This window comes from Theropithecus gelada, chromosome 16, assembly GCF_003255815.1.
Source record: "Theropithecus gelada isolate Dixy chromosome 16, Tgel_1.0, whole genome shotgun sequence".
Taxonomy (NCBI): Eukaryota; Metazoa; Chordata; class Mammalia; order Primates; family Cercopithecidae; genus Theropithecus; species Theropithecus gelada.
The window spans coordinates 24,552,051-24,564,898 of NC_037684.1; the positions used below are offsets into that span (position 1 = coordinate 24,552,051).

The 12,848-nt window shown below is 44.0% G+C and overlaps 1 protein-coding gene across 3 annotated transcripts in view; it reads right to left on the reverse strand.

Annotated features, from left to right (window-relative positions):
- Positions 1-12,143: 12,143 nt before the first annotated feature.
- Positions 12,144-12,848, reverse strand: part of B4GALNT2 (beta-1,4-N-acetyl-galactosaminyltransferase 2) — a 37,001-nt gene continuing 36,296 nt past the window's right edge. For all 3 annotated transcript variants that reach the window (XM_025362850.1, XM_025362848.1, XM_025362849.1), the window contains exon 11: positions 12,144-12,606. In XM_025362850.1, coding sequence (XP_025218635.1) covers positions 12,401-12,606 — 206 coding nt within the window. In that variant the 3' untranslated portion in view covers positions 12,144-12,400. The remainder of the gene's footprint in view (positions 12,607-12,848) is intronic.

Below are 12,848 nucleotides of genomic sequence, written 5' to 3' on the forward strand. Positions count from 1 at the left end.
GTTTCAGAAAGGTCAGCCTGCCCACTGCCCACCAGATGTGGATCTGGAAGGTAAAGGACAGGGGTGCTTCTCCTAGAGCAGGCTGGTCCAATCTGTGGCCCAGGACAGCTTTGAATGCGGGCCAACACAAATTTGTAAACCTTCTTAAAATATTATGAGATTTTTGGCCAGGCGTGGTGGTGCACGCCTGTAATCCCAGCACTTTGGGAGACCAAGGCGGGTGGATCACAAGGTCAAGAGATCAAGACCATCTGGCCAACATGGTGAAACCCCGTCTCTACTAAAAATAAAAAAAATAAAATAAATAAAAAAAAAATTAGCCGGGCATGATGGCACACACCTGTAGTCCCAGCTACTCAGGAGGCTGAGGCAGGAGAATTGCTGGAATCCCGGAGGCAGAGGTTGCAGTGAGCCAAGATCGCACCACCGCACTCCAGGCTGAGCGACAGAGCAAGACAACATCTCAAAAAAAAAAAAAAAAAAAAAAGAATCAAACACCTTCATAAGACTGTAGAAGAAGCCAGCTGACCTCAGACCCAATTTCTACTTCAGTCACAGGAAATGGACACACCTGTGCAGGCAAGAAAAAGACCTGTAGCCCAGTAGCCAATAAGATCCGTCCCCTCCAAAAGCACAGCAGCAGTTTTCCTTTCCTGGGTTAAGCGGGTGGGGAAGAAGTAAAAGAAACAGAGAGGGTAGGCTTGAGCGCCCCCTGGAGGCCCATGCAATTATTTGACTATTTGTACCCAGCTTTCCTGAAATTTGGAGTTTAGCAGAAAGTATCAGGGGGATACTCTGTCCTGGAAGGATAGTTTTGTCATTGGTTTGGTCCACGCTCTTTGGTTGTGTCTGAAACTCAAGGCTGGAGGAAAGCCTATGTGTCTGGTATTGTCTGTGACCTGATTTTTGCTTCCAAACTGCCCAAAGGAGAAAACCTTTTATTTATGTATGCCTTTTTGTTTTGGAAACAGGCAGTTGTACAGCATGGTTGTATTATTTAGGACACTTTGTTTATAAGTAACAGGAACCAACTCAAATTAGATTAATCAAGCCAGGCATGGTGGCTCAAGCCTGTAATCCCAGGATTTTGGGAGGCTGAGGTGGGAGGATCGCTTGAGCCCAGGTATTTGAGACCAGCCTGCCAACATGGTGAAACCCCATCTCTACAAAAAATACAAAAATTAGCTGGGTGTGGTGATGCATGCCTGTAGTCCCAGCTACTCAGGTGGCTGAAGCACAAGAATTGCTTGAATTCAAGATGGCGCCATTGCACTCCAGCCTGGGCAACAGAGTGAGACTCTGTCTCTAAAGATTAAAAAAAGAGTACACATGAAAACCAACATCCTTATGTCTAAATATTTAAAGCTATAAAAAATGAAGCTAGCAAACTGTTTAATGTTCTATCCTCTTACCTTGACAAAGATGTCATTATAGTAGCAAAATTATAAAGAATTGAAAAGCGGTGGTGGTTTATTTTTGTTTCGTTTTGTTGTTGTTGTTGTTGTTGTTGTTGGACAATGTTTTGCTCTGTCGCCCAGGCTGGAGTGCAGTGGCATGATCTCACCTCACTGCAACCTCTCCCTCCCATGTTCAAGCGATTCTTGTGCCTCAGCCTCCTGAGTAGCTGGGATTACAGGCATGCACCACATGCTCAGCTAATTTTTTGTATTTTTAGTAGAGATAGAGTTTCACCATGTTGGCCAGCTGGTCTCCAACTCCTGACCTCAGGTGATCTGCCCACCTCAGCCTCCCAAACTGCTGGGATTACAGGCGTGAGCCACCGCACTGGGCCATTTGTTCTTACTCATCCAAACACCAACAATCCATCAAGCCAACACCAAGGTATGTATAATAATAATTAAATTGGCTGGGCACAGTGGCTCATTCCTTTAATCCCAGCACTTTGGGAGGCCGAGGTGGGAGGATCACCTGAGGTCGGGAGTTCAAGACCAGCCTGACCAACATGGAGAAACCCCATCTCCACTAAAAATACAAAATTAGCCAGGCGTGGTGGCACATGCCTGTAATCACAGCTACTCAGGAGGCTGACGCAGGAGAATCGCTTGAATGTGGGAGGCAGAGGTTGCGGTGAGCTGAGATCATAGCAATGTACTCCAGCCTGGGCGACAGGAGCAAAACTCTGTCTCAAAATAATAATAATAATAATAAACAAATAAATAAATTCCATTGCTTTGATATGTTGACTACTTTTCGTTGTTCAAAAAAACCACCACTCGACTGGGCGCAGTGGCTCATGGCTGTAATTCCAGCACTTTGGGAGGCCAAGATGGACAGATCACTTGAGATCAGGAGTTCAAGATGAGCCTGGCCAGCATGGTGAAACTCCGTTTCTACAAAAAATACAAAAATTAGCTGGGCATGGTAGTGGGTACCTGTAATACCAGCTACTAGAGAGACTGAGGCATGAGAATTGCTTGAACTTGGGAGGCGGATGTTGCAGTGAGCCAAGATCACAACACTGCACTCCAGCCTGGGCAAAAGAGTGAGACTCTGTCTCACAAAAACAAAACAAAACAAAAAACACAAAGACACATCACATACACACACATATATATATAATTTGTAAATTACCGTATATTTATCCCATATCATTTAATTTTCTTGCTTTTATTTCAACAAAAATTACTAATTATGCTTTTATAATCAAGATTGTTCACATAACTTGTACTCTATTTAAGTTTTAAGTAAAGTAGCAAACTATAGCCAAGGGCCAAATGCAGCCTATGGCTTGTTTTTGAATGGCCCCATAAGCTCTCAGTATGGCTTTTACAGTTTTTTTTTTTTTTTTTTTTGAGACGGAGTCTCGCTCTGTCACCCAGGCTGGAGTGCAGTGGCCGGATCTCAGCTCACTGCAAGCTCCGCCTCCCGGGTTCACGCCATTCTCCGGCCTCAGCCTCCCGAGTAGCTGGGACCACAGGCGCCCGCCACCTCGCCCGGCTAGTTTTTTGTATTTCTTAATAGAGACAGGGTTTCAACGTGTTAGCCAGGATGGTCTGGATCTCCTGACCTCATGATCCGCCCGTCTCGGCCTCCCAAAGTGCTGGGATTACAGGCTTGAGCCACCGCGCCCGGCCCGGCTTTTACAGTTTTAAAGAGTTATCTTTTTAAAAGCATACATAACGAGACCTTATGTGGATTACAAAACCTAAAATATTTACTATCTAGTTCTTTACAAAAATGTTTGCTGATCCCTAATCTAAAGCAATGCTACTCAAAGTGTGCTCTGAGGCCTGGTCTGGGAGCTCTTTGTTATCAGCCTGCAATGAGATAAGGGGCTTGTGCCAGAATCCCTAAGCACACGGTTTTAGTTGAGTTGACATTGTTTTCATGGCAAGACTTTTTTTTTTTTTAACTTAAAAAATTTTAAATATAGAGACAGGGTGTCACTATGTTGCCCATGCTGGTCTTGAACTCCTGGGCTTAAGTGATCCTCCCGCCTCTGCCTCCCAAAGTGCTGGGATTACAGGCATGACCCATTGTGCCTGACCAACACTTTCTTTTCTTTCTTTTTTTCTGAGACAGGGTCTCACTCTGTTGTCCAGGCTGCTGGAGAGCCATGGCATGATCACAGCTCACTGCAACCTCCGCCTCCTGGGTTCAAGCACTTCTGTCTCAGCCTCCCAAGTAGCTGGGGATTACAAGCATGTGCTACCACACCCGACTAATTTTTGTATTTTTAGTAGAGACAGGGTTTTAACCATGTTGGCCAGGCTGGTCTCGAACTCCTGACTTCAAATGATCCACCTGCCTCGGCCTCCCAAAGTGCTGGGATTACAGGTGTGAGCCACTGTGCCCACCAGAATCTAGCAAATTTTAAAATTTGTCATTTCCTTTTACCTACGCACATTGCAGCCAAAATTCTACCAGTACTCCAAAGCACCATCCACAAACTTTCATTGCATTTGGATGCAATTGTCTTTTGAAGACACAAGGCAAGAGATGTGGAGAAGCATTTCCCTGGGGCCTGAATAGCATTAGTCCCAAGAGTGGATGTTTAGGGTTACCAGTCATGCTGTATTGGTGCCAAGCACTGGATCCTAAGTGACAGAGATGCCCTGGGCTTCATCAGTAAATGCACATGTCTGTGACATGCAAGGTACTCTAGAGCACAAGGTCAAGGTAGGGGCTCTTCTTTTTTTTTTTTTTTTTGAGACAGAGTCTCGCGCTGTCGCCCAGGCTGGAGTGCAGTGGCGTGATCTCGGCTCACTGCAAGCTCCGCCTCCCGGGTTCACGCCATTCTCCTGCCTCAGCCTCCTGAGTAGCTGGGACTACAGGCGCCCACCACCGCGCCTGGCTAATTTTTTGTATTTTTAGTAGAGACGGGGTTTCACTGTGGTCTCGATCTCCTGACCTTGTGATCCGCCCGCCTCGGCCTCCCAAAGTGCTGGGATTACAGGCGTGAGCCAGGGGCTCTTCTTGCTTGGATCTAAGAGGATTCATATGGGACTGTGTTGGGATGGGACAATGCACTGTTGTTTTCCTATATAACTATGCTTGTTTATCTTATTTTTTCCTTCCAATCAAAGGCTGCCTATATTTATCCTTTATTTTTTTACTAGAGATGGGGTCTTGCTATGTTGCCCAGACTGGCCTCAAACTCCTGAGGCTCAAGCAATTTTCCTGCCATGGCTTCCCAAAGTGCTGGGATTACAGGTGTGAACCACCATGCCTGGCCTATAGCTATGTTAATATACAAAAAACTATAGCAATATAATCTTTATGACATACCATGAATGAGGTATGTGCTCAGTCCTGTTTTGGGAGAATAAAAAATGTATTTTAGTCTCTATCCATACTTCAGAAATGCCGAATTAAACAAAGTTAAAGAGATTTCCTTACCTCAGGTCTTCTCAGAGCCTTTACTACACTAATGTGAACTGCAGCCTGCTAAGAAGGAGACATAGTGGTATTTTTCAAAATTATTTGAGCACCAAAATCAATTTTGCTGTAAGTCCATTTTTCAGGAATTTTTAATAATATCTCACAGAACACATTTTTAATGATCCTGAACTATCCTAGGCCACATTCAGGAAGAAAAAGTCTACAGGTAAACAGAAACTGTGAAGGCAGGGCTGGAGGGGTCATAGAATCTGCTGTTGGCAACAGGCCCCCAAAATTGGCCATAAACTGGCCCCAAAACTGGCCATAAACAAAATCTCTGCAGCACTGTGTGACATGTTTGTGATGGTCATGATGCCCACGCTGAAGGTTGTGGGTTTACTGGAATGAGGGCAAGTAACACCTGGCCCACCCAGGGTGGAAAACCTATTAAGGTGTTCCTAAGCCACAAACAATAGCATGAGTGATCTGTGCCTTAAGGACATATTCCTGCTGCAGATAACTAGCCAGAGACCTTCCCTTTTTTTCAGCCCATCCCTTTGTTTCCCATAAGGAATACTTTTAGTTAATCTATAGAAACAATGCTTACCACTGACTTGCTGTCAATAAATATGTGGGTCAAACTCTGTTTGGGGCTGTCAGCTCTGAAGGCTGAGTCCCCTGATTTCCCACTCCACACTCTATATTTCTGTGTGTGTCTTTAATTCCTCTAGCACCGCTGGGTTGGGGTCTCCACAACCGAGCTGGTATCAGCAAGTGGCGCCCAACGTGGGGCTTGAACCCTGGTTGAAGGGTCTCTGGAGTGACGGTTGGAGAACATGGAACTAAGCTTGAGGACACCCAAGTACTCTTAAGCAATCCCCGTAGTGAGTAAGAAGGGGAACTCAGAAGCATCAGGGTAACAATGGGACAAGTGTGGGCTCTGGTTTGTTCCACCTTGGAACCTTTTCACACTAATGATGAGAAGGAAGGAAAGTATAACAAAGTAACAGAAGAGATGACAGAGCAGGTTTGTTTGCCAGCTAAAGCTAAAGCAGCAAAAGAGGAAGGGGGTTGTCCCTACCCTTCTGCACCCCCTCATTATTTTGAAGAACTAGTGACCTGACCCTCCAGATCTTTCTTTTCCAGAGGACACTGGGCGAAAAGCAGTTGCTCCAGTGACTGTTCTAGCAGCGCCTTGAGCAACCACTCTCAATTCTATTCAGGCAGGAATTCAGCAAGCTAGACGAGAGGGTGATATAGAAGCATGGCAGTTCCCTGTTAGGATACACCCCCAAGATCAACAGGGAAATATTATAGCTCACTCCCTCACCCCTGTACAATGTCTGTCCCCCACCAGTAGTGCTGCAGTAGATTTATGCTGCACAAAAGCTGTGAGCCTTATGCCTGGGGAACCCCCACAAAAAGTTACAACAGGGGTCTGTGGATGCTTGCCAGCGGGGATGATAGGATTACTTCTAGGTAGATCTAGTTTAAATTTAAAAGGAGTGCAAGTACATACAGGAGTTATTGATTCAGATTACAATGTGGAAATTCAAATTGTTATATTTACTTCTCTTCCCTGGAAAGCAGAGCCAGGAAAGCGTACAGCACAACTCCTGATTGTGCTGTATGTGGAAATGGGGAAAAGTGAAATTAAACAAACAGGAGGATTTGAAAGCACAAATAAACAAGGAAAAGCAGCTTATTGGGTGAATCAAATTATTGATAAACGTCCTACCTGTGAAATAACTACTCAGGGAAAAAAATTTAAAGGTTTGGTAGATACAGGAGCAAACACTTCAGTCATTTCTCTACAACACTGGCCATCCACGTGGCCAATTCAACCTGCTCAATTTAACATAGTTGGAGTTGGTAAAGCCCCTGAAGTATATCAAAGTAGTTGTATTTTGCATTGTGAAGGCCCGATGGACAACCTGGGACTATTCAACCAATTATAACTCCTGTACCTATACATTTATGGGAAAGAGACTTGTTAAAACAATGGGGAGCACAAGTTCTAATTCCAGAGCAATTGTGTAGCCCTCAAAGTCAACATATGATGCATGAAATGGGGTATGTCCCTGGTATGGGACTAGGAAAAATTGGCAAGGTTTGAAAGAACTGCTTCAAGCGGAAAGACAAAGTTCCCGCCAAAGATTAGGATATCATTTTTGATGGCAGCCATTGTTAAGCCTCCAGAACCTATACCTTTAAAATGGTTAACAGATAAGCCAATTTGGAGAGAACAATGGCTGCTAAGTAAAGAGAAACTGGAGGCTTTAGAGGACTTAGTTACTGAACAATTAGAAAAAGGACACATAGCACCAACATTTTCCCCTTGGAATTCTCCAGTTTTTATAATTAAGAAAAAATCAGGTAAATGGAGACTGTTAACTAACTTAAGGGCCATTAATTCAGTTATACAATCTATGAGGACATTGCAGCCAGGACTGCCTGCTCCTGCTATGATTCCAAAAAATTGGCCTTTAAGTCATAGATTTAAAATAGTTTCTTTACTATCCCCTTAGCTGAGCAGGACTGTGAACGGTTTGCATTTATAATTCCTGCAGTAAACAACCTGCAGCCTGCTAAGCATTTTCACTGGAAAGTGTTGCCACAGGGCATGTTAAACAGTCCAACAATTTGCCAGACTTATGTAGGGCAAGCAATTGAACTTACTCGTAAAAAAATTTTCACAGTGTTACATTATTCATTATATGGATGATATACTTTGTGCTGTCCCCACTCGAGAAATATTACTCCAATGTTATGCTCACTTGCAAAATTTGATTTCTCATACTGGTTTAATTATAGCTCCAGACAAAATTCAGACTGCTACTCCTTACTCCTACTTGGGGACCTTAGTAAATGACACTACCATTGTGCCACAGAAAGTAACCATACATAGGGATCAACTGAAAACATTAAATTACTTTCGAAAATTACTAGGGGACATTAATTGGATACGACGCTCTAGGCATTCCTACCTATGCCATGAGTAATCTATTTTCTAATCTTAGAGGAGATGCTAGTCTCACTAGCCCTTGGCTATTAACAAAAGAAGCTGAAGCAGAGCTGCAGCTAATCAAAAAGCAAGTCCATAAAGCTTAAATAAATAGAATAGATCCAGGCCGGGCGCGGTGGCTCAAGCCTGTAATCCCAGCACTTTGGGAGGCCGAGACGGGCGGATCACGAGGTCAGGAGATCGAGACCATCCTGGCTAACATGGTGAAACCCCATCTCTACCAAAAAATACAAAAAAACTAGCCGGGCGAGGTGGTGGGCGCCTGTAGTCCCAGCTACTCGGGAGGCTGAGGCAGGAGAATGGCGTAAACCCGGGAGGCGGAGCTTGTAGTGAGCCGAGATCCGGCCACTGCACTCCAGCCTGGGCGACAGAGCGAGACTCCGTCTCAAAAAAAAAAAAAAAAAAAAAAATAGAATAGATCCAGAAAAGACTCTAGATTTTCTAATTTTTTCAAGTCAGCATTCACCTACTGGTGTTATTGTTCAAGAGCAAGACCTTGTAGAGTGGCCTTTTCTTCCACATACTAATTCATGGACTCTAACTCCTTATTTGGATCAAATCGCTACTATGATAGGAAATGGGAGAACTCGGATTGTTAAATCACATGGATATGATCCTGGAAAAATTATTGTCCCTCTCATGAAGGCACAAATACAGCAAGCTTTTATAAATAGTCTTACTTGGCAAACCCATTTAGCTGACTTTGTGAGTATTCTTGATAATCATTTTCCTAAAACAAAATTGTTTCAATTTTTGAAATTAACTAATTGGATTCTCCCTAAAACAACTAAATTCAAACCACTTGAAGGTGCTGAAAATGTCTTCACAGATAGGTCTAGTAATGGTAAAGCTTCTTATTCTGGCTTGAAAAGTAAGGGCTTCAGACTCCCTATACTTCAGCTCAAAAAGTGGAGCTGGTAGCTGTAATTGAGGTATTGACTGCTTTTAATATGCCTATTAATGTGATTTCCGATTCCTCATACATGGTTCATTCCACACAACTGAAAATGCTCAACTATGATTCCACACAGATGAGCAACTGATGACTTTATTTACCCAATTGCAAACAGCAGTCAGGAGTAGAATGTATCCTTTTTACATCACGCACATAAGGGCTCATGCATCTCTTCCAGGACCTTTAACTGAAGGGAATCAAATGGCTGATTGCCTAGTTGCTAATGCAATATCTAATGCTAGATACTTTCACAATTTAACCCATATTAATGCCTCTAGTCTCAAACGCAGATACAGCACTACCTGGAAAGAAGCTAAAGCTATTATCCAGTGATGCCCAACTTGCCAAATAGTGGATTCCTCATCTTTTACAGGAGGAGTTAATAATCCTTGAGGATTGGAACCTAATTATCTTTGGCAAATGGATGTCACACATGTTCCCTCGTTTGGGAGACTAGCTTATGTACATGTATGTGTGGACACCTTTTCTCACATTGTGTGGGCTACATGCCAATCAGGAGAGTCTTCTGCCTGTGTTAAACGTCACCTTTTGCAGTGTTTTGCAGTGATGGGCATTCCAGCTTCTATTAAAACAGATAATGTCCCAGGCTATACTAGCCAAGCTCTAGCTACATTTTTCTCTATATGGAATATTAAACACATTACTGGCATCCCATATAATTCTCAAGGACAAGCTATAGTAGAAAGAATGAATCTCTCCCTGAAACAGCAGTTGCAAAAGCAAAAGGGGAGAAACAGGGACTATGGGACACTCCATATGCAACTGATTCTAGCATTATTGACTTTAAATTTTTTGAGCCTGCCTAAAGGCCAGCAGCTGAACAGCATATACAGAAACCAGCTGCAAAGACAGAAGCAGAACAACTGGTCTGGTGGAGAGATCCAATAACAAAAATTTTGGAAATACGTAAAATAATAACTTGAGGTAGAGGTTGTGCTTGTGTTTTTTCAGGACTGAATCAACAGCCAATTTGGGTGCCGTCAAGACACCTGAAACCTTATCATGAGCCAGATGCTGAGGAAAAGATTCCAGGAGGATCCCGAGGAGACCCTGGTTGCAGCCATGTCAAGACTGACGCTGAGGAGGACCCCAACTATCACAAGCAACAGCTGTCGAACACAGCCACCTACCTGGGGACAGATCAAGAAGCTGTTACAGATGGCGGAAGAAAACCTGAGGAAAGTGGGACAACCAGTCACAATGAGTAATTTAATGATAGCTATGATAGCGGTGATCACCATTGCTATGAGTATTCCTGCAACAAGGAACAACACAGAGAACAATTATACTTATTGGGCATATTTATCAATCTTGGCTGGCAATAATGCCTGGATGTAATCACTGTATGACACAGTTACACATGCTTTCTGATCTCAGTATTTACCGTAATAAATCTGCTCCTATAATTGAAGCATACCACCCTCAAAAATCTATTTGTAAACAGAATTGGACCTGGCCAGAAATAATGAACTAACTTGTTTGGGAAGATTGCATAGCAGAACAGGCAGAAGTGCTGCACAACAATTCCTATGGAATCATTATTGATTAGTCCCCTAAGGGGATGTTTAGCTGAATTGCACCTCTCAGTCTGCGTGCCACGGCCACACTACATTCAGCTGATCTAAACAAAACATCAGATGCTAGAAAGGGTAAGAAATATGGCAAGAGTTCCTATTATCTGGAAACATGGCAGTATAGTGGCACCTCAATCTCAAATGATAAGGCCACTGTAGGAGCTAAACATAAGAATTTGTGGAAACTATTAATGACTCTTAATAAGATCAAAATTTAGGAAAAAATAAAAAAGTATCTAGAAGGACACTCTACAAACTTGTCTTTGGATATTGCAAAATTAAAAGAACAAATATTTAAAGCATCCTGGGCACACCTGACCTTAATGCCAGGAACTGGAGTGCTTGAAGGAGCTGCAGACAGATTAGCAGCTATTAACCCATTAAAATAGATGAAGACACTTGGTAGCTCTGTGATTTCAGTGATGATTGTGCTTTTAATCTGTGTTGTTTGTCTTTGTATAGTCTGCAGATACGGATCCCAACTCCTGAGAGTAGCTCACCGTGACAAAGCTGCCTTTGCTTTTATTGCTTTGGAAAACAAAAAAGCGGGACATGTTGGGAACAGGCCCCCAAACTGGGCCATAAACTGGCCCAAAAACTGGCCATAAACAAAATCTCTGCAGTACTGTGACATGTTCGTGATGGCCATGATGCCCATGCTGAAGGTTGTGGGTTTACCGGAATAAGGGCAAGGAACACCTGGCTCACCCAGGGCTGAAAACAACTTAAAGCATTCCTAAGCCACAAACAATAGCATGAGCTATCTGTGCCTTAAGGACATGTTCCTGCTGCAGATAACTAGCCAGAGCCCATCCCTTTGTTTTGACCCATCCCTTTGTTTCCCATAAGGAATACTTTTAGTTAATCTATAATCTATAGAAACAATGTTTATCACTGGCTTGCTGTCAATAAATATATGGGTCAAACTCTGTTTGGGGCTCTCAACTCTGAAGGCTGTGAGTCCCCTGATTTCCCACTCCACCCTCTATATTTCTGTGTGTGTGTCTTTAATTCCTCCAGCACCGCTGGGTTAGGGTCTCCACAATTGAGCTGGTCTCAGCAATCTGCCAACCCCCAGGCAACAGAAAGAGGCTTATCCAACAACAGAGTGATGGAACCACTCTGTAAATGTCATGAGTTTTGAGTGATCAGCAACTGGCCTCAGGTCCCTGGAGCTTGGTGGCCTGTCACCACACTCACACTGTCTGTTTGCCGTCACACCTTGGACACCTTGGCATGGGCTCTGAGTTCAATCCCTGGCATTCTGGAACAGGTCTGGAGCAAGTCTGATGCCAGGGCAGCCTTTGTTCTGGTAGACAGTGGGATGGCCCCAGGACCCTCCCGCCCTCTCTGATGCCTGAATGTCTGCTTTCAGGCTCCTAACAAGTTCACTCCACAGAGACTTCCTCCGCTGCCTGGGACCTGGTGATGGCTTCCCTTCTCTGATCCTCTGACTCTGGCTGCCTGATTCTGTGATTAGACTGAACTGAACCAGGCTGCAAACCTCCTCAAGGCAAGGACCCTAGATTGTTCACATTTTTGAGTCTACAAGATAGAACCCAATACAAATGTAGGGATGACAGTGATGCTGGAGCCAATGCTTCTGACTGTGACAGAATCTCCACCAAACAACTATCAAGGACCAGGCAGCTGTTCTTTTGACTGAGGACACCAACAAATGTAGTCTTCTGTGTGAGATCAGATGAGATGATATGAGATACTGTCCATGTAAATGATTCATAAAAAGCAGGGCATTGTACAAATCATTGCTATTAATACAGTCTCCACTGCCCTGGTCAGTGACTGGTTCATTTCTAACAACCCTTCACCTTTGATTGGTACTTCAGTAACTGAGCCATTTCCCCTTGCCCTACCCACCAGCTGGTTTGCTACAATGTTCACCTATCAGGAGTCCAGTTTTTGGTGGCCTGCTATAGATACCATAACCAGCCAGTCTAGTGTTTCTCCTATGCCCTCACACCTTTATGTGGCACATTGGAGATGGTTCTTGAAGTAGTGGAGAGCCAGCTTGAACTGGACCTGGGCGAGGGTGTTGGACCGGTATGTATTGTAGGTCTTCTCTAGGGCAGCCAGCTCTGAGTCCACCACTGGAGACCGAGACTGGTGACCTATAATCACTTCTGGGCATGACCCCACGAGTAGGGTCCCCAGCCCATCAATGAAGAATTCTGCAAAGAGAGGGAGAGCAGAAGGAAGTGGGAGCTGTGGTCAGAAAAATGGGTACTATTCCAGGTCTGAGGGGGGAGAGTCCCAGGGAGAGGACACAGTTCATACACTGGAGAATGTGAACTGTGAAGCCCCACGTGAAGCCACACCCTTAACTCTAGGAGCCTGTCCCTGCTGATGAGCTGGAAGGAAATAAATAAGCTCATTTCTCAGGCAGAGATATGGGCACAGAGGCAGAGAGGCA